The sequence below is a fragment of the Sycon ciliatum genome, chromosome 5 (assembly GCF_964019385.1).
Source record: "Sycon ciliatum chromosome 5, ocSycCili1.1, whole genome shotgun sequence".
Lineage (NCBI taxonomy): Eukaryota > Metazoa > Porifera > Calcarea > Leucosolenida > Sycettidae > Sycon > Sycon ciliatum.
The window spans coordinates 3,091,234-3,116,319 of NC_088647.1; the positions used below are offsets into that span (position 1 = coordinate 3,091,234).

General features: G+C 49.0%; 2 protein-coding genes across 2 annotated transcripts in view; both read left to right on the forward strand.

The window, feature by feature from the left end:
• The first annotated feature begins 731 nt into the window (after positions 1–731).
• Positions 732–4,402, forward strand: LOC135817190 (heat shock cognate 71 kDa protein-like). The gene is made up of 5 exons (XM_065330320.1): positions 732–1,034; positions 1,233–1,381; positions 1,883–2,235; positions 2,723–2,927; positions 3,085–4,402. The coding sequence occupies exons 1-5, from the start codon at positions 839–841 to the stop codon at positions 4,114–4,116; spliced, it is 1,935 nt and encodes a 644-aa protein (XP_065186392.1). The 5' UTR covers positions 732–838; the 3' UTR covers positions 4,117–4,402.
• Positions 4,403–11,804: 7,402 nt separating this feature from the next.
• LOC135817191 (heat shock cognate 71 kDa protein-like) overlaps positions 11,805–25,086 on the forward strand; it is a 30,012-nt gene continuing 16,730 nt past the window's right edge. Inside the window, exon 1 of the mRNA XM_065330321.1 lies at positions 11,805–12,202. Within this exon, the coding sequence (XP_065186393.1) occupies positions 12,007–12,202 (196 nt within the window). The 5' untranslated portion in view covers positions 11,805–12,006. The remainder of the gene's footprint in view (positions 12,203–25,086) is intronic.

Genomic DNA, 25,086 nt, shown 5'->3' on the forward strand with positions numbered 1-25,086 from the left:
GTGATAGTGATACTCGAAGCTTCGAAGCACTTGCGCTCTGCCTGTGCCGTGTGCGTCCGTCGACTTACCGAGACTGTGACAGCTTCTTCTTGTCAATCATTATCTCTAGTTCTTGCATCGCCGTTCACTGGAAAGTTCTGGAGCGCTCAAACGCGCGCACTACATCTACTACACTAGTACATGTGCATCTGACATCGTTGTTTTTTTACTTTACTTATCTGACCTCTGCCACAGCATCACATGCACATAACAGGCTCGCCCAGCTACCGTACTGACGTCTGCACACCAGGGAGTACTAGTGTCTGTGCTAGTGTAGTCTAGACTTACACAGACTCAGAGTCACTGACTGAGTCTGTCAACAGTGTCAAGTGTCGACATGTCATCATGGTCATTCACGTCATTCAGATCTGTTGTGTCAGCACAGCTATACAGTATTCAGTAACACAGACCTACCTCTAGTACTTGTACTAGTACTACTGTACTCAGTAGTAGCTCTCTACGCGGCATCTCACCAGATCCACGCGCACGCTTCAAGAAATCAGGCGAAGCATCGATCGAGAACATTCAGGTGGGATGTTCGCCAAAGTTCGCGAGTGTTCCAGCCCGATGCTGACTATGCGATAATGCCCCGCCGATATGCCAGCATGCACCACCCAAACCCACGTGCTCACACCCTGCTCGATGAAAGCTAGTGCCGTAGTGGAATAAAAGCCAGGCGCAAGCGGCTTTGGCACGATATTCGCGTACATTTCCTTGAGTTGAGAGTGAGGACGTTTAGTTTTGTTTCCCTATCCTCCTTTTCCCCTTTATTTCTTACCAATAACCTCACTACCTCGCCATGAGTGCCATCGGAATCGATTTGGGCACGACGTACTCCTGCGTCGGTGTCTTCCAGCACGGCAAAGTGGAGATCATCGCCAACGACCAGGGCAACCGTACCACGCCTAGCTATGTGGCCTTCAACGATACCGAGCGTCTCATCGGTGACGCAGCCAAGAACCAGGTGGCCATGAACCCGACCAACACCGTCTTCGGTAAGCTGAACTGATTTTTCTGTTGTTGCAGGTCGATACAGAAAGTATTGGAATTTGTATTTGCCCGTTGAGAGGTCGACAGTCTTCTATCGCGTAATGCATGGCAACTTCTGAACTTTCTACTACTATGTTCAGTTCTAGCAATAATAGTTGCGGGTGTTCAATGTACATGCACTTGTTCTTTTATTTACGCTGTAGATGCGAAGCGATTGATCGGTCGGCGATTCGACGACGCAACTGTGACGTCTGACCGAAAGCACTGGCCTTTCGAGGTGGTTAGCGATGGCTCGAAGCCCAAGATTGAGGTCGAGTACAAGTCGGAGAAGAAGACATTCTACCCAGAAGAGGTGAGTGATGCCAGCAGCGCCGTCGGGATCTTTGAAGGGCTCTCGTATGGTCATTATGTCTGTATTTCTATACTAGAAAAATGGTGTATTATTTTGGCATTCTGTCCCAGGACCCCCCCCCCGCCTTTTCTCACGTTTTCCGGCTGAGGCGGCCATTTTTAAATCCCTCGTACCCGGACCGGAGGCTTGTCCGCCTGCGAGTGGTTTCGTACGCTCGATCGAGTCGACGACTGCAGAGTGCAGTCGTTGTCACAGTTTGTGTCAGCAGGTGAGCAAAGGGATATGTTTCACAGCATACCCTACTTGTAGCCATCTGGGCCAGTGACAGTGACAACATAATAGCGAGCATATTTGAAGGAAGGCAGAAGAACTTAGCCGGTGACTTGCTGTATTTGTTCAATGCTCTATTATAGCATACCTTGCTCGTTGGTTAGCACCTTTCTCTGCAAGAGAATTGAGTATGATTGTACTGTTTTCACTCTTCTTCTTGGTTTTGTTTAGATCTCCTCCATGGTGCTGACCAAGATGAAGGAGACTGCCGAAGGTTACCTCGGAAAAGGCATCAACAATGCTGTGATCACCGTGCCGGCCTACTTTAATGACTCCCAGCGACAGGCTACGAAAGATGCCGGCACCATCTGCGGCCTCAACGTTTTGCGTATCATCAACGAGCCAACTGCGGCAGCCATTGCGTACGGTCTCGACAAGAAGCAGGGCGGTGAGCGCAACGTTCTGATTTTCGATCTTGGCGGCGGAACCTTCGATGTGTCTGTACTCACGATCGAGGATGGCATCTTCGAGGTCAAGTCCACGGCTGGTGACACTCACTTGGGCGGTGAAGATTTTGACAACAGGTACGTACATTCCATGCCGTAAACATCACAATACAGTGTAGCAACATCTCGGTATCACTATAGTATGCCTAGCAGCTATTTGGCTACGCAATTTCTACCTTTGACAACAACAGATCATACCCAGGCGGACTGTACCTGTCAGGTTTATACAGTATATCGTATCTTTCAACATGATGGCATTAGCTGTGTGGGTGACATTGTTGTACTTGCATCTTCAATGCTAAATCTTTTCGCATTTTGTGTTTATGATAACTGACTGGATGGTATAAAATTAATGATGGTATTGAAAGGTGTCTGACCACGGTAGCCTTGCCTGGATAATGTGTGTTTTTGTTGGACTGGTATGGATATGATTTCTTTGTTAGCTGTTGCTTTGGCTAGCATTCTTTGGCACGCTTTCGCTTGCTCTCTGGCACCCAGATGACCATGATGATTGAGTGATTTGATAATCCGTCATGTTATATTTCCTATTTTTCTGCTTGTGCAGACTTGTCAACCATTTCCTCGCCGAGTTCAAGCGAAAGCACAAGAAGGACATGGGCAACAACAAGCGCTCTGTCCGTCGCCTCCGCACTGCCTGCGAGCGGGCGAAGCGCACGCTCTCCTCGAGCACGCAAGCAAGCATTGAAATCGACTCCCTGTTCGAGGGCGTCGACTTCTACACGTCCATCACTCGTGCTCGATTTGAGGAGGTGAGATGTGCGGTTGGATCTGTTTTTTGCTTGTGTTAGATTGTACTCAGGTCTTGGTATCATGCCAATGTCGTGCCAGTAACCTTTATTGTAGACCAACTTGAATATCTGTTTAACTAATTACTTTTGTGTGCCTGTGTCCGTATGTTACTTGCAGCTGTGTGCTGATCTCTTCCGTGGCACCCTTGATCCTGTTGAGAAGGCCATGCGCGATGCAAAGCTTGGCAAGGGTGAAGTCCATGACTTGGTCTTGGTTGGTGGCTCAACACGTATTCCAAAGGTCCAGAAACTCCTCCAAGACTTCTTCAACGGCAAGGAGCTGAACAAGAGCATCAATCCTGATGAAGCTGTTGCCTATGGTGCGGCTGTGCAGGCAGCTATTCTGTCTGGTGACAAAAGTGAGGCCGTTCAGGACCTACTTCTGCTCGATGTTGCACCTCTCTCGCTGGGTATCGAGACTGCCGGCGGTGTGATGACCTCGCTTATCAAGCGCAACACCACCGTCCCAACGAAACAAACACAGACTTTCACCACGTACTCGGATAACCAGCCCGGTGTACTGATCCAGGTGTATGAAGGTGAGCGTGCCATGACCCGTGACAACAACTTGCTGGGCAAGTTTGAGCTGGTCGGTATTCCTCCAGCACCACGTGGTGTACCCCAGATCGAGGTCACATTCGACATCGATGCCAACGGTATTCTCAACGTCAGTGCTGTTGACAAGAGCACCGGCAAGGAGAACAAGATCACCATCACCAATGACAAGGGCCGTCTCTCCAAGGAAGACATCGAGCGTATGGTCAACGACGCTGAGAAGTACCGCCAAGAAGATGACGCCCAGAGGGATCGTATTGGCGCTAAGAACAGTCTTGAGAGCTATGCTTTCAACATGAAAACCTCCATTGAGGACGAAAAAGTCGCGGACAAGATCGATGAGGCTGACAAGAAGACCATTCTTGACAAGTGTAGTGAAGTGATCCAGTGGCTCGACGCGAACCAGTCGGCCGAGAAGGACGAGTACGAGTATCAGCAGAAGGAGGCCGAGAAGGTCTGCACGCCTATCATGACCAAGCTGTACGCTGGTGCTGGTGGTGCTCCTGGTGGTATGCCCGGTGGTATGCCCGGTGGTCAGCCAGCTGGAGGCAGCAGCAGCAGCGCCTCGGGCCCCACCATTGAGGAAGTTGATTAATTTATTATTGTGGTGTTGAACAAAACGTGTCCCGGGTTCTGACGAAATACTGTCCTAAAACTTTGACTCAGTTTATGCTCCCATTCCTTGTCATAATATTATTTTTTCAGACATGCACATCTTCTGGACTTTATAATCCGTGTGATTGATACAAGACCTATTGTTATCATCTCTGCTTTCATTCTCCCGCTGGTCACACGTGCACTCTCCTCCTCTTTACTCTTGTGTTTTGCTGTTGTCTTGCGATTGCTTCACACGCAGGGAAACTAACAGAGTTGTTCTTTGAGCATACGGTTGTCGGCTGTTGTGGTCCATGTCACTGAGGGCTTCATGATGCTTAGCGCCTCCGCCCCTTATGAAGTTATGGCGGGCCATGCATATGCTTCTTTAATAGGTCCGCCCCTTATGAAGTTATGGCGGGCCATGCATATGCTTCTTTAATAGCCATTTACAGGGCACCCCAGATGTGACTTGTTATGATGAAAATTCAGCAGGCGAGCATGATGCTTGGCGTCATTTGGGGGGAACTGTTACTTTCCAAGGAGCTGCACCAAGACATGATAATTATGGTCCTCTGGTGTCCAGAGAGGTTTTAATCTTGACAACCTGATGGTAATTTGTTGCCTCTGCCCCCCTGGCCTGGTGACTGATTTCCTTATTTCCCTGTCCCCGGGGAAAATTGCGGAAAAAAATCGCAAAAAAACGTGGCATAATATGGCATAATTTGCGGTGAATTTGCGGTAAATATGCGGTAAATATGCGGTCAATAATATTGATGTGCGGCAATTTTCAGTGAGTATGTAGTGAAATCAATCAGTTACAAGTCTCTGGTGTAAGCACTCGTCATATTTGAGTAAAAAGCCGCCACGATGAGACGTTGCTGATCGAACAGTGCACTGTGTGTACGTGTAGTGCAACAAAAAAGTTCAAAAAACGTGGGAAAATCGCGGAAAACGCGGTCTTTTAAAAATCGCAAAAAACGCGGAAAAAACGCGGCCGCGGAATCGCAATTTTCCCCGGGGACAGAAAATTTCCATGTTTTCCTTGGCTCACCAACTGAGTTCATACCTTCACATTCACTATAATTATTGTGTCTTTCTACACTGTTTTTGCCATGGTTGGATACATTTTACAGCCTTACCGGTACAGTATCATATCGCGATTTGTTTACGTTTACCACCCGCCTCAGCTCAGGCAATCAATCTTTCCAGAATCCGAATAAAAGTACACGTTTCCAATACTAGTCCAGTTTCATAGTAGTACAGGTCTGATCACATTTGAAAAATAAAAGTGCTGTACATTTATTGGCGGTACATGTACCGGTAATACCAAGAGTACATAACCCCCCTGGGGGACCGTGGGGTTACATTTATTTATTTATTTATTTATTGCAGCATCTCATAGCACAGTGAGAACACCGGTCAATACAAAGAGAGAGGGTGTTAGCCAACCACGGCAAGGAAGGGAGAAGGGGAGGAGAAGAAAAAATAGAACCGGCATGGATAAGTAGTGATGGCAACAAAATGAGAAACACAAAATCAAAGTCAAGGCGCGACAAGGCTCTTAAAAAGGCGGAGGGAAGAAAGGTCCTTAGCTTCTTGGGGAAGTGCCAGCCACGCAGAGTACGCAGTGAAAAGGGGAGAGTGAAGTAGAAAGGAGGACTTGGGTTTCGGAAGGGAAAGGGAGTTTCTCGTGCTACGGGAAGAAAACCAGTTGAAACAGTGGAGGTGAGGTGGACACAGATTGAGTTTGAGAGAATGGATAAGGGTGACAAGATGTGAATTACGTCTCTTAGACAAAGGGGTAGTGTGAGCAAGGGCATAAAGGGTGGAAGATGGGAGCATGCGGGGTTTCCGGAGGAGGATTTTTAGAACTTTTTTGTGCTGAATTTCGAGCTTTTCAGCACGGGTTGTGGAAATTCCAGCCCAAGCAGTATCTGCATAATCAAAAATGGGGCGTATGTAAGCTGAGTAAAAGAGGAGTTTACAAGAGATTGGGAGATGGTAACAGTGAGAAGAGAGGATTCCTTAAGATGAACTTGATCGTTTACATATGTGATCGATGTGGGGTTCCCATGAAAGATTAGAGTCAATGAAAATGCCAAGATGCTTATGGCTGGAGACTATGTCTTTAGGCTGGGGGAAAGTGGGATGGAGGAGGGGCGGAACATCAGGCTGAGAAGGAAAGAGCATGATTTTAGTTTTAGACAGATTGGGCGATAACCGCCAAGACGACATCCAGGAAATTACTCTTTGAATCCCGTTAGCTAGGTTACTCATCAGGCCAGTGATGTTAGGAGATGCCCGTAGGAGCGTTGTGTCGTCTGCGAATAGTGATGTGCCCGGGGCAGCTGCGGGCAGATCATTGACGTATAAAATAAAAAGAAGGGGGCCGAGGATGGAACCCTGGGGAACTCCGGATAGTACTGTTGTGTCGGCTGAGGACGTCCCATGTACCGTGACGTACTGCGTTCGCCCAGTTAGGTAAGATGTCAGCAATAGCAGGGGATTGCCGTCTACAGTAAACGATCCACGAAGCTTGGCCAAGAGCCCCCGGTGCCAGACGGTATCGAAGGCCTTGGCAAGATCGAAAAAACAGATCCCGACTAGGTCTCCAGCATCCCGATGTCGACACACTAATTGCACCAGGCGCGTCAGCTGGAGGGTGGTAGAATCGCCTCTGCGAAATCCGGACTGAGCTGAACTCAAACGTGACGAGACATGACAGTACAATTGGTCGTAGAAAACGCGCTCACAGAGTTTGGAAACACAGGACAGTAGAGATATCGGACGGTAGTTTGATGCTTCGTGGCGGGACCCTTTCTTGTAGATCGGTATAACATTAGCTGTTTTCCATGCAGAGGGAAAACGACCAGTGCGGAATGATAGGTTGAAAATCAGACATAAGGGGTATGCTATTGAGGGCGCAAGGGACTTTAATACCAGATTAGTGATGCCGTCTGGGCCTGGCGCCTTGTCAGACGGGAGCTTTCGAATGTAACTTCGGATGGCAGCAGTCGTAGTAAAGACAGATGTGAGGCGGTCAGCCTCACCCGACTCCTCGGCAATGGGGGGAATGGGGGGAATGGGTAGAGAAGGGTCATCAGGCACGGCCACTGAGGCGAACTGAGAGTTCAATGCAGTGGCTTTAGCTGAAGAGGTAGTAGCCTGCTGTGTAGAACTAATGGTGAGTGTCGGGATGTCACGAGATACTTTATGATTTTTTAATTTGCTCACGAACTGAAACAGTGATGGGCGGTTTTTGTCCTGCAGCGTAGCTTGTACGGACCGAATGTATCCCCGGTATTTCGATCGAGTCAGACTCTTCACCAAGTTCCGTTGAGATCGATATACATGCATGTTAAGCTGGGTTGGGTATTTCTTACACACACTGTAGAAATCGTGCTTTGCCTTAATGGCGGCACGGAGGGGGGCATCAACCCAAGGTGGCTGACCTAAACGTCGGCATGAGGGGGAGAGTGGACGCCGGGAGAAGTACCCGAGGTGCTTCTCCATGGCCCTGCTAAGAATAGAGTGGAAAGACGAAAGAGCGTCATCCACGTGCGAGCTGCGGAGGTGACATTTCCAGTGGACATCAGCAAGTTCAGCATTCAGGTCATCCCATACGCAACGTGGCACCAACTTGAAATTATAACCTGGGGGTGTAGGGGTAGATGTTGGGAGGAAGTGATGTTGTAGGGTTGGATTTTTGGACGTGACAGGGAGACGGACTCGACAGATGAGCTGCACGTGGTCAGAGCTACCCAGTGGAGCGGCTGAATCAACGGAGAGGAACTGCTGGGGTGAATTTGTGACGATGAGGTCCAAGCAAGATGACCGGCCACTTGGGCTCCAGTGCGTAGGGAAGTTGACCAGTTGCTCTAATCCGAAGCACCTGAAGGCGGTTTCAAGGCACTGACCCACCGGGGTTGTCCGATCACCAGCCAACCAGTTCGAGTTATGGGCATTGAAGTCACCGGTGAGGAGTAGTGTGGATACAGGTAGATCAAGCGACAGAAGGCAGTCTTCCAGACCATCAGAATATGCCTGGATATCCGCCATGGTACCACCAGGAGGTCGGTAGGTGGCGCAGACTACGAGTGGACGTTGGGGTGAGTTGGCTGTGCGAAGCTCAAGCCAGATGGCCTCCAAGCCCGGTTGCTGAAGATTCGCCAGAGGCTTCACCGATGTAAAGGAGCCATCTTTCACCAATATGGCTACCCCACCATAACCTCTGGTAGGATTGGCCGATCGAATATTAGAGGTGGGACGATCCCGTCGATGAACTGTGTAGCCTGCCAATGAGAAGAGGTTGGCAGGGGACAACCATGTTTCACACAAACATAATATAACCTCCGGAGAGTAGATGTTGCACATAACAGTGAGTTCCGCTACTTTGTTGACCACTGAGCGGCAGTTGAGGGAAAGGATGGTAAGGGCAGTATGGATGGGAGGATAAAAGGGACGGGCCAGTGGATTCAGTGTTCCAGTAGTGTTGGGGAAGACAAGGTTACTATTCATTGTGAGAGATATTGTCCGGTGGGCTGGTCAGAATAGAAACGCCATTCCCTCACGGTATGACCCATTGTGTTTGGCCAGAAGGTGTGCCGGAATACAGTATCGGCATCCGTACCCTCGACAGTCACTCTGGCGGAGGCAGTTCGAAAATACTCGGAGGAGTATATTAAGCACTGCACTATTTCAACACCGCGTTCCCTGCACCAGTCTGCTATACTCGCTGCCTCACAACCAAACGGAATATCTCCCAAGTAGAAGACCTTTCGCGGACTGCGGGATGCAGCATTCAGAGACGGAACTGAACCAGGGACATTCTGGTTTGGTTTGGCGTAACGTGATGATACCTGGCGACGGATGGGATTTCTTTGTGGTGCTTCTTCCTTTGCCTGTTTGTTTGCAGGGAGTCCAACCTCTTCTATTTCAGTGGGGTGAGGTTGGATCCGTGTCATCCTCCTGGCTTGACGGCGCTGATTCCTTGACATGACAGGCTGAAAGGATACGTCGTCCTTATCGGCAGTACTAGCACTACTAGAAGTTTCAGCCATGAGCCCATTTGCTAGAACTTGGGCATATGGTCTAGGAACGTCTGGTGTCTTGGCTAGCTGTCCATTCTCTTTTACTGTTGATGCTTTGTCGCTTTGGAGGGATGACGTATGTGAGCATTGAGCTGCTCCAGCCAGATCCATGGTCTTCTGAGTTCTGCAAGGCTGGACTAACACACCACAGCCAACAACGTTCTCCAACTGGTTCACCTTTTCCCGTGTGGATAGTAAATCATTTCGCAAGCTCGTTAGCTCTGCATCTCTGGTTGCTGAAACTGCAGCAAGTTCACGTGTTAGACTGGCGATGCAATCCTGAAGTTTCTCAAGGCAAGGTACCATTGATGGCAGGCACTTCTCACCACAGGCAGGGAATTGGCTGGGCGCCGAACCTGGGGGATAAGTGCCAATACCATTTTCGCGCAGAGTAGCAACCAAGTCTGGGCGTGCTAGGTCACACGAATTAGGTATGTCCTTCTGCTCAGCTAGTTTCTGAAGCTGCGAAAACTCCAGGATCACCAGGTCAATATTGAGATCTAGCGCCATCACGTGACTGACTCTGAACACCACTCCAGCAGGAAGTGTTCGGGCGTTGGCTAGCTCCAGCAACGCCTTCACGCCTGGGACCGACCTCTGTTAGATTTGTATGCGCATCAGTGCACTCGCTATACATGATTGTCTGATGTATTGTTGTAGTTCTTTGTGCATGTTCTTTGTCTACTATGATTGATTGCATGGTCAGCTACCCCGGCGTGGGAACGCAGTCATCCGTGATGTTTCATGATTGTACTATGCATGAAGTACTAGTACGCATGCGTGTTACGCTTCTCGTTGTTCTTCCTTCATTGTGTTTTGCCCCTTTTAGTTGTGTGTTGGAGTCTCCTGTGAGAGATTAGTTTTGATCAGTGCACTTGTTATTGGTTCAGCTTGGCATGTTTTGGTCCTTTTCCATGATAATACATAATAAACGAATTAGCAGTTGCCTTAGTATTTTGAAGGTAACAACCTCGGTAGCGCAGGAGGAAGAAGACACAGCAAGACGAAGCAAACAATGGCCACCGAAAAGCCAAGCCAGCCTCTTTCACGCTGCAATATCGAGGGAAGGAAATAATCCACAGCAATGGCGTGTCCACAACTGGCCGGGTAGTGGTCCACGAAGCCAATATCCAAAACTTCAAATCAAAATCGGCTCTCAATCTGCAGAGAGACACCTCCAATCCAGAGCGATAAAATCTCTAACCGGTCACTTCGGAAGCAAAGTAATTTTAAACTGTTGGGACACATTTCTTCAACGTGAAGGCTGGACGTGATACGTGCTGAACATGTATTGTAATAGACTAATACTCTTGGTAATACGGTACATAAGTCATTGTCATGTAGCTGTTTCGGCTATTTTCGAAACAGCAAAGGGACTACAGTATTACTACTACTAGTACTATACTAGTATTACTGCACTGAAAGTCTGTAGTCTACACTGTACTACAAAAACACAGCAAAGTGACTATTTAATACTAGTATTAGCACTGTAGTCTACACTGTGCTAGTGCTGTTGTCGCTTTGGTGTTCAATCTGACATTTCGAGTCCCAGTTCTATTTATTTCCGAATTTGGGTTTTCTTCGTTTGCTTTGTAATGGTTCTTACTTCACGGTTTCACGCGATTGGTCAATGGTGTTGTGAATAAACCCCGTTTTCAAGTGAAGTACATGACTTGTACATGTAGTACAACCAGGTACATGTAGGTCTCGCCAGCGATATTGGAGCTCGGAATGACTGGCCGTCGCCGAGCCTATTGATGCGAAAGTGTACTACAGACTCAGTACATCAGTAACAGTTACAAAAATTACTACAATGACTATGTTACATGTATGTAACAGTATGTTGAAAGAGTGTGTTGCTCGATACATGGGAGCTTGCGGTTTTCCTGCCGACTTGAATTCTCACTTGACTGACGTACGACTGCCATCCAGAGCACACGAGAAGTCCATCGAACCGTCCACTCAGCAAACCTGCAAGAAAGCACCACTCCCTGCTCAATACACAGTGTTTCGTCGACTTTCGGGGAATTCACCCCTCATCAGTTGAGTAGGCTGATGAAGATTGTGCATGAAGAGCACCACTTATACTGCTCTCCAGGCACAAACATCACCAGGGATACAAACGTACAGAGACGCTCCGTTTCCAGCGCGATAAACACACATCGTGAGCACCAGATAGCAGCGTGAGTCAGTGTAGCTCATGGAGGTGCAGAACAAACGCTGAGGACCGTTGGCCATTCACAACGTTGTTGCCTCCAAACCATCTAATTCGCAAGCCCGCGCTGGTTACAACAACAATGACTATGTTGTTGACCTTTCGACATAGCAGAAGACAAACCCCCGTGTGCTTGACAGGACCTGTCTTGGTGATGCACGTAGTCGTCGGATCGTGAAGTCAAGCTCCGCGGCTCAGCAAACCACACTCCATACTGGCCTGCTGCGCAGTCGACTAGTCCCGGCCCGCAGACACCCAACGTGGGACAATGGATCATAATCCGGACTGAAAACATGGACTACATCAGTACATGAAGGATGCTTTGAAGTCTACCATAAATAGGCATAATGTAACATTACTGTCTTGTTGCTAGATCCATAGTCTCCATACCCGTAGGGTTCGCGACTCGAGTGCACGGATCGGTCGCCTGATCGTTGTTCTCTTTCTCCGCGCTACGAGCAGATACTACTGGAGTGACTAACTTTCCTCAGGCATTTCAGGAGATTTCCTTGATTTTCTGCAGTCAGTTAGTCTTTGCGGTGCCTGACTCCACATTGTGTAAACGCTCTCTCTGTCCTTCGCGATGAGTGCCATCGGAATCGATTTGGGCACGACGTACTCCTGCGTCGGTGTCTTCCAGCGCGGCAAAGTGGAGATCATCGCCAACGACCAGGGCAACCGTACCACGCCTAGCTATGTGGCCTTCAACGATACCGAGCGTCTCATCGGTGACGCAGCCAAGAACCAGGTGGCCATGAACCCGACCAACACCGTCTTCGGTAAGCTGAACTGATTTTTCTGTTGTTGCAGGTCGATACAGAAAGTATTGGAATTTGTATTTGCCCGTTACGAAGTCGACGGTCTTCTAAGTTCTATCACATAATCATGATAATACATGGCAGCTTCTACAACACTTACTAACAATAGTAACATTACTTTCTAGTACTAGGCCAATTAGTTTCGGGTCACTTCACTCATCCGTACTTCACTCATCCGTACTCGGGTCACTTCACTCATCCGTACTCGGGTCACTTCACTCATCCGTACTCGGGTCACTTCACTCATCCGTACTCGTACGAGACCAGCAGGGTCGGTCACGTCAGGTTTACGTCCCAGATAAGACCAAAAAGGAAGGGGGCATGTCACTGAGAGTAGACTACACTGTACAGCAAGTCTGTAGTATAAACAGTTACATGTAGAGGCGACGGTTTCAAATAGGACACAGGTTGCAAACCGGAACGGACTCAATATTCACTTTCTCTCTTGGTATTTTGATTAGAAAACATGTCACAGTGAGACTACGATGTGTTATACATGTACTCTGAGCCAAAATTTCACGGCTCTGCGATGACCAGAAGCGCCATACCAAGCAGGTGAGTTTTTGACGTGTTGCTTTGTACTGCGACTTGAGTTTTACGACTTTAGAAAAATCAACTTCTTGTCGCAGGTAAACAGCGGCTCGCCTCTAGCCAATAAAGCACCGCATACCAATCACAACCAATGGAAGCACACACAAGGCTTATTGCTACTCTGTACTGGCCGTCGTGGAGCGATAGCAATTACCTAATTTCAGACCCAGAGTGAATTTGACGGGCACTCTAAAACATGTCCGGTTTGGAGCCACCTCTGATTTGAAGGGAAAAATTGGGCATGCTGGAGGCAATGGGTAACACAAAGGAGTGGCTCAGTTCGATTGACTCTAGCCTCAGAGCAAACTTCAACATGCCAGTTGCCTTCCGCAAACATATTTCGAGTGAACAATCAACGCTGATGATCGGTTTGGGTCTGTACAAATTTGGCTGTCAAACCGTTCCGGTATCGAACCGTCGCCTCTACATGGCACTTAAGGGGGCAGCCTGGTCGTAAAATCCCTGAAAAATTGAATTTGTAAATTCATATCGAGTGCTACATCAGTTGAAAGAGCATGAACAGCTGCAAAATCTCTGAAAATTTGGTCTCGATCTGACCAGCCGTTCAAGAGTTATGGCCGAAAATGTGCCCTTGCAAGGAAAGATTTTTTTGAAGTTGCATGCTGTCATTTTTTGGCAGCACTGTATTTGAATCTGAGCAGACCGTGCAAAACTTGTCGTATCATGAAAGCACGCGAAAGTGTGCAGAATTTTGCTCCAAGTCCAAAAATCACGTTTTTTTAGCCATGTATTGGGGCTGCACGGCTTTTGCCAGCACCCTCGTGACGTTGCAGATATGTGGCTTGATTATTGTAGTTGACGTTGATTTAGTGACTTTGGCAAGTAACAGTAGTTTGAGTCGTGTCAAGAAGTCAAGTAGGACTCAGTACTAGGCAGTAGTAGAACGTGAGTGGTAGTCTTTGCCGATTTTTGAGGGTATCCAGTGGCGGATCCAGGATTTCGCCGAGAAGGGGCCCAAGGTATACGCCCCCCCCCCCCCCCCAAACAAAACAAAACAACAACGACTAAGTCCCGAAGTTGTGAAGAGCTGCTGTATTCCATTCTCACGACATTTTCAAACTGGACTGGAAGTGTTGTCAAGCTGTGGTGTAACTCAGGCATTAGGGCGACACTACTCTACTAGTACTAGCAGGTATTTGTATGTTACAAAGTTACCACAAATATACATGTAATATTCCGTCGCTAGAACAGTGCTAATACTCTCAGTGGGCTTGGCGTGCAAACCGGAGACCCAGGCAGAGAACTGTCACTGGAGGAATGACTTGAAATGACTTCACATTCAGGAGCAGGTTCGGGTAATGTCGCAAGTGCAGGAACATTTCCACTCGGCAGCGGCTGCGACGGACCTTTGGACGGCTCTTCAACGCGAGCTCTCTTATCTACCGGTCCACTGAAGAACGACCTGATGTCATACCCTTTCCTCTTCATCGCATATCTGAAGGTAACCCCTTGGCTACAAGCGAAGTAGAGAGAGCGTTTAGTTTCTGACAAGTGAAAAAGAAAAAGGAAGGACGAAGCCGACAGCACGGTGCGCCGTACAGGACTTCAGCCCAACGCGATCGCTGCACTAGCTGCACTTTGTACCAGGCCCTGCATTTTTGGCACGTTTTTCACATGTTTGAAGTGCGGCCGTGTACTCAGGTCGCAGTGCGTACTGTAGTTGTACACAGCGTGCTGGCTAGTGCGTGACACCGGACGGATAAGTACCCAGCACGCGTGACCCACTTGACACGCCAAGTCATTTCGAGCGCTCATTCTACAGTCTACCTGGTCTACTGTAATCCTACATGTAGACCAAGGTCGAAATTTTCAAAGGGGGGGGGGGCCCAGGCCCCCTGGGCCCCCCCCCCTGGATCCGCCACTGGTATCCTGGATTTGGTTTGCAGCGCTGTGGAAATGGCTTGCTGTGGAGGTCCCAGCACTGGATGTTGTATCAAAGGTACGACCTCGTAGCACGCCCTAAACCAAAAAAATTGACTTGGGTCTGTGGGAGTCTGTGAGAGAACGCTAGGCATGGGCGGGTAATGCTAGCATTATGGCTGGCATTATAGTCCCTTTTTTCCAGGTGGCATAATGCTGGCATTATAACCATTTCGCATGCAAAATTGGCATTTCAAGCATAATTGCTGGTCGACAACGGTGTCATGCATGAAGCTGGCTAGGTCCAGTTCCGAAAATCAGGCATCTGAACCCGTCCGGCTTCGTCCGGAGACTTGACGTTGCAAATCAACCTTCTCAGTGGATTGTTTCAGACAGCATGCTCACTGCTGTTTAAATTTTTTCTTCCACGCTTTGGCCTTGATCCAAGATGGCCTTCTTAAATCGACTTTTCCAACTTTCAAACTGGCATTATGGAGTAGTGTGAGCATTATAAGTGGCATTATATCTTCATATTATTAGCATTGCCTTTAGCATTATCGCAGCAAATAACTAGCATTACCCGCCCATGCCTAGAGAACGCCCACTCGTGCCGTTGTCACAGATTCCAGGGCCACGTTGAGGGGCCCTATCCCACCACCCATGGCTGCTTCTGGACTTTTTTAGGTTTGGATCCCGCGCACGGACAGAATGGGCAAGAATATGTGAAAAAAATTGTAAACGCCATTTTTGGCTCCTGGGTGGCTCGCACACCGTGGCATTATGCCGGAATTTTGAGTTTTTCCGGCCTGGAAAGCCTGTCAGTGAGGTGCACGAACTTTTAAATCATGTCCAGAGGGCTAGCATAGTGGCAGGAGTGTGTGGTGAAAAATTCACTCAAATCCATTGAGAGACACCAAAGTTACGGTCAATTGAATGCCATATGAAATTTATGACCATGCTGCTACAAAGTTTAGAGTCAGGGGTCGAATGAGGTATCAGTGGAAAGAGTGTGTTCAGAACTTTATTGTGTAGAAAATTGTGTAACTTTGGTGTCTCTCAATGGATTTGAGTGAAAGTTTCACCACACACTCCTGCCACTATGCTAGCCCTCTGGACATGATTTAAAAGTTCTTGCGCCTCACTGACAGGCTTTCCAGGCCGGAAAAACTCAAAATTCCGGCATAGTGCCACGGTGTGCGAGTCACCCAGGAGCCAAAAAAATACATTTACAATTTTTTCACATTTTCTCGACCATTCTGTCCGTGCGCGGGATCCAAACCTAAAAAAAGTCCAGAAGCAGCCATGGGTGGTGGGATAGGGCCCCTCAACGTGGCCCTGGAATCTGTCACAACGGCACGAGTGGGCGTTCTCTCACAGACTCCCACAGACACCAGTCAATTTTTGAATTTTTTTAGGTTTAGGGCGTGCTACGAGGTCGTACCTTTGATACAACATCCACAGCAAGCCATTTCCGCAGCGCTGCAAACCAAATCCAGGATACCCTCAAAAACCGGCAAAGACTACCACTCACGTTCCACTACTGCCTAGTAGTGAATCCTACCTGACTTCTTGACACGACTCAAACTACTGTTACTTGCCAAAGTCACTAAATCAATGTCAACTACAATAATCAAGCCACATATCTGCAACGTGACGACGGTGCTGGCAAAAGTCCTACTGCACGGCGGCGGGCAAAACCTGCTGCCGTGCAGCCCAATACATCGCTAAAAAACGTGATTTTTGGACTTATTAAAAGCAAAATTCTGCACACTTTCGCGTGTTTCCATGATACGACAAGTTGCGCACAGTCTGCTCAGATTCAAATACAGTGCTGCCAAAAAATGACAGCGTGCAACAAAAAAATCTTTCCTTGCAAGGGCACATTTTCGGCCATAACTCTTGAACGGCTGGTCAGAGGTCGAGACCAAATTTTCAGAGATTTTGCAGCTGTCACGGCCGCGCTTGGCGGGTTTGTGACTTGGCTTAGATCAGTCTAGTGGCTACCCAGGTAGACGACCAATATAGTCGCCATCCAAGTTGCTAGCTCACATAGAACGACAGGTTTCTAATTCCACTTGAACAGTGTTTATTTGAACCATTGCAGTACTAGATCGAAAGATCAAGTGTGTAGAGTCAAAAGACCAAAGCAGGAGAGAGTCGGAGTGACTCTCTCAGAATCGAGAGGAGTAGTGAGCTCCCCGAGAATCGAGGATGAATGTTAGCAAAACAGCTCCTTATATATGCTACATTATGTGATCAAAAGTATACAGTGGCAAGAATGCGTAAGGATTATTTCTATATTACAACAGTGGTGCAATATGTGCAATCAGCCAAACTAGAATATAGTACAAAGAATGATCAATCAATACGGGGAGCTCGCTCACCCACTTTACATGAAAGGACTCCGAGGCTCTGGAGTATGCTGTCGGAAGTTGCTGCAGCTAGAGCACGCCGCCTCCGTATGCTGCCTTGGTCGTTGGTCACCCTTCATCTCCTGCCCGTAGGCTCTTCCCTCTCATTACCCCGTAGGGTGCTTCACGGTCAAGCCGTGACCTCTCCCAAAAAAGGGATAACGGAGTCCGCAGTGCGCGAAGCACTTGCAGGACCCTTTACGTCGTACGACGCGAGAAGAGGGGCCTTGCTTGCTCGACTAACAAAGGTATCAGCTCCCTTGCAGGACTAAGCAGGGTCCCCTCAAGCTCAACAGTGTAGTGAGTACAATGCTGATGACTTGTACTGAAGGTGTAGCCGCCGTACGACAACACTTGTGACTCGAGGCCACGAGTTGTAAGCCATGATTGCTCAACTAACGAAAGTGCCAAATCCTTCGTAGGACTAATCATGGTTCTTACAGAACTCTAGGATATTTCGGAGCCCAGCTTTTGGCTGCTGAACTCAATGCATGGTCGCTTTCACGACGAGTCTGATCCGGGTCATGACAATTCCCCGGCCTCTCAAGAATCACGTCCCCGTGATCTCAACTAACATTAAAGTCAGCGAGTCGTGACGGTAACCGCCTAGCTCTCGTTGGCCAAGCCAACGGGTTCTGCACCGCAACAGGTACGGGCATAGGGTACGAAATGTGGCTCCACAGGAGGGACATTTCCATCAAAAAAAATTCCAACTTCAAATGAAACTGGTACTGCTCCACTATCGTAGAGATGAGCCTGGTGCTGATGATCAACACGCAGCTTGTCATGTACAACTAAATGCACGTTGCAAATCTTCACGCAAAGCATATACGTATGACAGTTCGCCATTTCGTGTCATCTCAGATGAATGTAGACCATAGGCCATAACGTGTGGTCGACACACCCTTCTACCACGTAGGTATCCGGTTCAGTACAAAAACTGCTGCAGAGCTCCAGGAGCCATTTCATAGATTTGGTGGTATCCAACGAATCGGTTCCACCCACACTCCACCCATTACAAAAGACCTTGGCGACCTCGCCAAGACTTCCACGGTAGGTTCATTGCTGCCAGCAAGGACAGACACAATGGCATACGCCTAGTAGCCTGTGCAACAGGACCACGATCACGTGTCTCAATGGTGTGGTGTAGCACCGAAGTGCGACCAAGCTCAGATGGGTTCAAAGCGAACGCATCTCGATACCGAAGCACTAAGGCTTGCAAGCAGTGGATCTCCTCGCAGGAGATACCAGATTGTCCCAGAGATGTCTCATTACCATCTCTTCTGACCCCCACTTCCGTGTGTTCCAGGTCCGAGCCCAGCTCGTCCACACACCTAGGCTCCAGGATCGAGTCCAGCTCGTCCAACCTACAGGCTCCAGGGTCGAGTTCGTCCTCGCCCAACCTCAAAGGTTCCATGGATGAGTTCGTCCTCATCCAACCTTTCCGGGGGTCCACAACCGGACATCTTGCGCCAATGCGCAACTGCTTCCAGACCCCGAGAGAGTCCTCCGTCTCAGCTATTTGAACTGATTCCTCTCCCTGGCCATCAGCCAGAGTGTCTTCGGTCACGATGCTCATGACCTCAGATATTGGTTCTAACCGACCAATCTGCATTGCCCTCTCTAGAGCCACAGCCTCGTCAGAGTAATTCAACACCCGTACGGGAACACCATCCACCGTAGGGCTCACTAGCGCATGCGCCATCATGACATCATTCATTCCTTGAAAACACCCATCAGGTATCGTCAAGGCACAGGTCGGCAACCCTTCCGACTTGTCTAGCACGGCGTTAACCGTCACCTCCGAAAAGGGAGTATCACTTCACGCCTCCGCAAGCGAAGAATGTGCTCTCGTTTGCCGTCACCATCATGGCTTGGCTGAACGACGTCAGCTTTAGAAGCTTTAAAAATGCAGTGCTCCACCACCCGAAGTGATCTCGCAAGGAATTGGGGCAGCACATCGCGTCCAATGTCAGAACCAGTAACCAACATCATACTCAGTACGTGACGAAACACCACAGGGTGCGGACGTCGCGACAAATCCGACACCAAACAGGCATCGTCCAACACAGAAGTGCTGGTTTCAGGTGGGCATCAGCTCACTAGTGATTTCTATCACACTCCAATCAGAACATTCGAGATCCGCATCAACGAACTCAAATCAGCAGTTGTTCAAGCTCTCTGCAGAACTTGTTGCTGTATCATCGTTTCAGCCAGCATCTCAACTGGTGCGGCGCCCAGTTTCAAAATCTGGCTTCGTGACTCCGTCACACGACAAGGACATAGTCCTCTTGACTGTTTTTGAACCGTCAAAGTTCAAAAGAACAGCAACACTCCTCAACTGCAGCTGAGGGCAACGTAGAAGCTAAGCTTCATGCAGTCATCGATCCTGCCACTGCAAAGTCTAAAAGCATTTCGCTTCTCGAGCAGTTTCTGTGCAAGCGCTGACAAAACAGTAGAGTTTCCTCACTGCACGTCCTTGCAAGAACCTCCGTGGGTTCGAACAATGCGCCGTCTACACCGCAAATTGAGTGCAGCTGACACATATCTCAGACCAACAAGTGGTGCGGGAGTCGAAACTCTCGTCGGCGGCATGACCGACTTTCGCCAGGTCTTCCGGAACAAGTATTAGTTGGCACGCCAACTGGTAGCAACAGCTACAAAACAGAACGAGTTCACGTTCCATGTGCACGCACTCAGACAGAGTGTTCAACTGAACGGACCAAGGCCAGAACAGAACAAAACAGTTCGCTTCCGACTCCACTTGAGAACTGCATGCAGCCTCGTGAAATCGACATCAAATTCACACCTCTGCGTGCTCGAGTAAACAAGAGCTCAGAGCTCAGCATGGACCAGTGCACACCGAGTTACAACTACTCTGCCAGAGCATGCAAGACGCAACTTGGATCCTGGTCACAGCACCAAATGTCACGGCCGCGCTTGGCGGGTTTGTGACTTGGCTTAGATCAGTCTAGTGGCTACCCAGGTAGACGACCAATATAGTCGCCATCCAAGTTGCTAGCTCACATAGAACGACAGGTTTCTAATTCCACTTGAACAGTGTTTATTTGAACTATTGCAGTACTAGATCGAAAGATCAAGTGTGTAGAGTCAAAAGACCAAAGCAGGAGAGAGTCGGAGTGACTCTCTCAGAATCGAGAGGAGTAGTGAGCTCCCCGAGAATCGAGGATGAATGTTAGCAAAACAGCTCCTTATATATGCTACATTATGTGATCAAAAGTATACAGTGGCAAGAATGCGTAAGGATTATTTCTATATTACAACAGTGGTGCAATATGTGCAATCAGCCAAACTAGAATATAGTACAAAGAATGATCAATCAATACGGGGAGCTCGCTCACCCACTTTACATGAAAGGACTCCGAGGCTCTGGAGTATGCTGTCGGAAGTTGCTGCAGCTAGAGCACGCCGCCTCCGTATGCTGCCTTGGTCGTTGGTCACCCTTCATCTCCTGCCCGTAGGCTCTTCCCTCTCATTACCCCGTAGGGTGCTTCACGGTCAAGCCGTGACCTCTCCCAAAAAAGGGATAACGGAGTCCGCAGTGCGCGAAGCACTTGCAGGACCCTTTACGTCGTACGACGCGAGAAGAGGGGCCTTGCTTGCTCGACTAACAAAGGTATCAGCTCCCTTGCAGGACTAAGCAGGGTCCCCTCAAGCTCAACAGTGTAGTGAGTACAATGCTGATGACTTGTACTGAAGGTGTAGCCGCCGTACGACAACACTTGTGACTCGAGGCCACGAGTTGTAAGCCATGATTGCTCAACTAACGAAAGTGCCAAATCCTTCGTAGGACTAATCATGGTTCTTACAGAACTCTAGGATATTTCGGAGCCCAGCTTTTGGCTGCTGAACTCAATGCATGGTCGCTTTCACGACGAGTCTGATCCGGGTCATGACAATGCTATCCATTATTATTATTATTGTTATTATAGACAACACCTCATGGCATGAAAAGAAAATCAGCCAGTACGGGAGATGTGGGTGTTAAGCAACCATTCATGCTCTTTCAACTGATGTAGCACTCGATATGAATTTACAAATTCGATTTTTCAGGGATTTTACGACCAGGCTGCCCCCTTAAAAGTACAATGGTTTTCTCCTTAGTTGCATGCAAGAGAGACGATGCAACAGAAAGCAAAGCCCTTTGTGGGCTTTCTCTCTCACACTGGTAATGTTCTGCTGTTGGAGTCGAAATGCTGAGCCATAATCCTTGTTTCTCTCTTCTGTGCAGTGTGAAGAGGTCAACAAACATGTAGAGCTCACTTTGATGAAGTAGGCAAGGTTGGGAGTGTTGTCCCTCAAAGCGATAGGCCCTAAATCTTATGAGACATTTCCAGTGCTATTGTTTGTTGAGAGCGCTTCGTCTTCGATGAGTCCTGCCTCTTTCTTGCCAATTTTCCTCCTATGGACCAGCCACGAAGTGACTGTACTCATCTGCAGCCGATCAATGTTCTACTGCACTAGAAGATAGCGTTTTCGCCAAGCCAGTGCCCCGCCAAAGACCATCGCCAATCATGTCACACCGTCGGAACGAGTTCATGATGAGAGTCATCATCCGCGCGAGCGCGATGAAGAACTATTTTGAAAGACAACACAGTCTCTACCCCCGGGATGACAACTATGCGCAGGTTCTGGAAGGGGAGAATGTCTCCCGCGATAAGAACGGAGACGACGGCGGGTTTTCGGCAACCTGGAGTCAGCGGAGGTCGTCAAGGTCCTCCGCCTCCGCGATCCGGTACATGTACATGTACATAGGTGACATGTCGACACGAGCGCGTGGAAGCACAGCGCACGCTGTAGACTGTAGTACTGTTGCTAGAGTTTGCGGAAGAAGTCCAAGTAAAGTCGGAAAATCCATCAGCTCCAAAAGTTACCTGTAGGTGGACGATGCGACTCCAGCTTCAGACTACAAAATCGGTTGTGGCGACAAACGCGATTAGGCCGGCTGCAGGGACGCCGTAATGTCGCACTCGCCCCAGCACCATTCAAACAATTCCCTTTGGCAGTTCACGGCACGAACTTCAACAAAGCCCCGTGAATGCGTACTAGGGGAAGGCTAGACAGCATGTCTCTAGACATCAATAGGCATCGTATGAAAAGCCAGTCAATAGCACTAAAGAGCGAAAGCCTTTGCCACGGTTCGGTTTCACTCGCGCACCGGGCCCGAGCTGCCAGCGCAAACAAATGCCGGGCGCGAGCTGGCAGCACAAACAAACACCGTACTCACACGAGACCGTTGGGCCAACGGATGGCCACAGCCATCAAAAACAGGAACAAACCCATCCACGGCTCTTTCTCTTGCTAGCTGTGCTGCTGCGTGCATCCAACTGTTTTGCAATTTCTCCCTCCCACCCACGCCTCTTGATCTGTCCTAGCTCACTATTCTGGACAAATATTAATTCAATTGCAATGAAGCGCCGGGGGCCGGCGGGGGCATTCGGCGGCTTGGTCTGATTCCTAGCTTGTTGGTAACCGGCTTGAGGTTTCCAAGGTTGCTATGACAACGTGCAGTCATGCGCAGGGCCACCCAACATGCATTGGGGGGCCAGGAAAGACAGAAACGCGTTGCTAGGCAACAGCAAAAGCGCTCAGCGAGTATCACGCTACTCATGCAGCACGCACGTTGGCTTAGGGTATCACGCTACCCTCGCGCTGCGGGGTACCACATTGCCCCTCGCTGGAATCAGACCCGCGCCCGGATACCTTGCGCTGGCCTCCTGACGGCCAAACTCAACCAACTGTGCGCTGTGACTGGGGTTGTGCATGCATTAGCAACATAATGTGGCCCAGGTCGGCAGACTTTCAATTAGCCAAGCGAGCTACTCAGGCCAGGGTGCATGATCACTATTCGCAGCACTTATCGTCCATGCAGCAGTCGGGTTAACAGTCAGGACTTGTAAATAGTTGAGCTTTGTGAAGCAGCCGATCGAGAAGTAAGTCGAAATCGTAGCTGTTATGGTATGTCGGCGCTATGTAGCTTGTATTTTTTTACGGAGAGTCGATCGCCACCCAAATGTTCCTCTCCTCGCCAAGAGCTAGCTGGCCTCCAAACTCCGTCAGGGTCTGCCTGGCTGAGGTACTGGCGGTCCTTTGACTAGCTGCTGGTGGGACTCCGAGGCCATCAAATCCTTTAGCTTCAGCTCTGCGGGCAAAAGTCTCTTTCTCCTCCGCCATGAGCTGACACGTACACGTACAAACTAAAATACAAAACGATGTACATGTACTTCGCACGAGCTGGCTTGCACGCGTGCCCCCTTTCACGAACCCAGATAATCTTTCCGGGATTGGTCTAGTATTGTGCATATCGAATACAGTGCTGCCAAATAATTTTCGCCCGAAGTCGGACACCCGGCCTTCACCGCCAAGTCCTTAACCTCTTCAGCACGGCAGGGGTTTGTACCTGGCCCGCGGGCCGTTTTTCATCAAATTTCACTTTTTTCTAAAATTCGATTCTAGCTTGTGAATTTCACCTAACAATGTGCATTTATCATTGTGATGACTTATTTCAGCAGTAAAGTCGGTGTGAACATACCCTATTGCACAGATTTCAATGCAAATCAGCGCAGCAAATTTACGTATTTCCAGCACATCTATAAAAGTAGGACAGCTATTACAGGGTTTACTGCATGCAGTATCGCTTCTAGCTACAGGTATCAACAACTGCTAGTCAGAATGATAAAATATATAATGTATACTCATGGTTCACCCTCTATATGTACATATTTACATCGGTTTAGGACACGCTACATGTCCGCAAACTCGAACAAATTTGCGTTTAGGAACCACTCGGCAATTGTGGAACAGCTACTTTCCTCGGTGCGATGTCTCGAAGCACTCAAGGCAATACCCTGGGTTCTTCGGGCAATCAGCACACATCTGCCGCACATCTCGGCGTTTCCCGTTGGCATAGCAGAACACACACATCTTCTGCGGCTTCTCCTTCTTGGCAGTCGCTGGGATGAGCCGTAGAAAGTGAGTGTTGAGTGGCTTTGCGGTACCGGCTGCAGCAGCCACAGCTGTGGTGTGCTCTGTGATCTCCAACTTGCCCTCTGCTATCAAACTCTTGATGGCTGCCTTCACGAAGTCATAATGCGACATCTTCACCTTCATCTTGTGCAGATAGTATGCGTTTAGCAGGGCCTGCTCCATCAGGTGCGTGGCCAGTTTTTTATACCATTTTCTGGTTTTCCGAGCAGCAGTGTACACCGAAATCATCCCGTCGTTTTTGTCCACACCACCCATCTTCTTATTGTAATCCTGCACCAAATCAAGCTTCCGTACCGGCCGGCGCTGGAGATCACGCTTGCCAGTTGCACTGACCGTGGCTGTGTGGAGCGTGGAGAGGAAATGTACCTCTTTCGTGTCATGTAGCTTGATGAAAATCATGCCACCGCCACAGCGATACAGGTACTGGCCTTTCTGGAGGCCCTTGTGCTTTGCCACCTGCTTTGGAAGGCCAGTCCTGTTCTTGCGAACAGTGCCGCAGACGCCGGTGTTGTGCTCAGCCAAGTGAGTAGCGAGTGGCACGCTGGAGTACCAGTTGTCGACGAAGAGCTTGTAGCCCTTGCCGAGTAGCGGGTCCATCAGCTTGTCGACAACGGCACCAGGCACTCCAAGCTTCTTCACCGTGTCCGGGCTGAAAGTGTCGTTGTCTTTGCCCGTGTAAATGATAAAATTGTGGAGATAACCGCTGTCCTCACACAGGGCGTATATCTTCATTCCGAACCGTGCTCGTTTCGATGGAATGTACTGGCGGAATGAAATACGGCCCTTCCATGCCACCAGCTCCTCGTCAATGCACACCCACTCCTTCGGCACATACACTTGCTGAAAACGGTTTTGGAGGAAAGTCACCAAGGGCCGGATCTTGGTCAATTTGTCAGATTCGTCAACTTCATCGTTGTTGGCAAAGTGAAGGAAATTGAGAATTGATGTAAAACG

Bases quoted from the DNA above. Each gene is read 5' to 3' on its own strand.
- LOC135817190 (XM_065330320.1), top strand. From the start codon at position 839: ATGAGTGCCATCGGAATCGATTTGGGCACGACGTACTCCTGCGTCGGT. The intron at 1,382-1,882 runs GTGAGTGATGCC...GGTTTTGTTTAG, and splicing joins AGACATTCTACCCAGAAGAG to ATCTCCTCCATGGTGCTGAC. The intron at 2,928-3,084 runs GTGAGATGTGCG...TGTTACTTGCAG, and splicing joins CTCGTGCTCGATTTGAGGAG to CTGTGTGCTGATCTCTTCCG.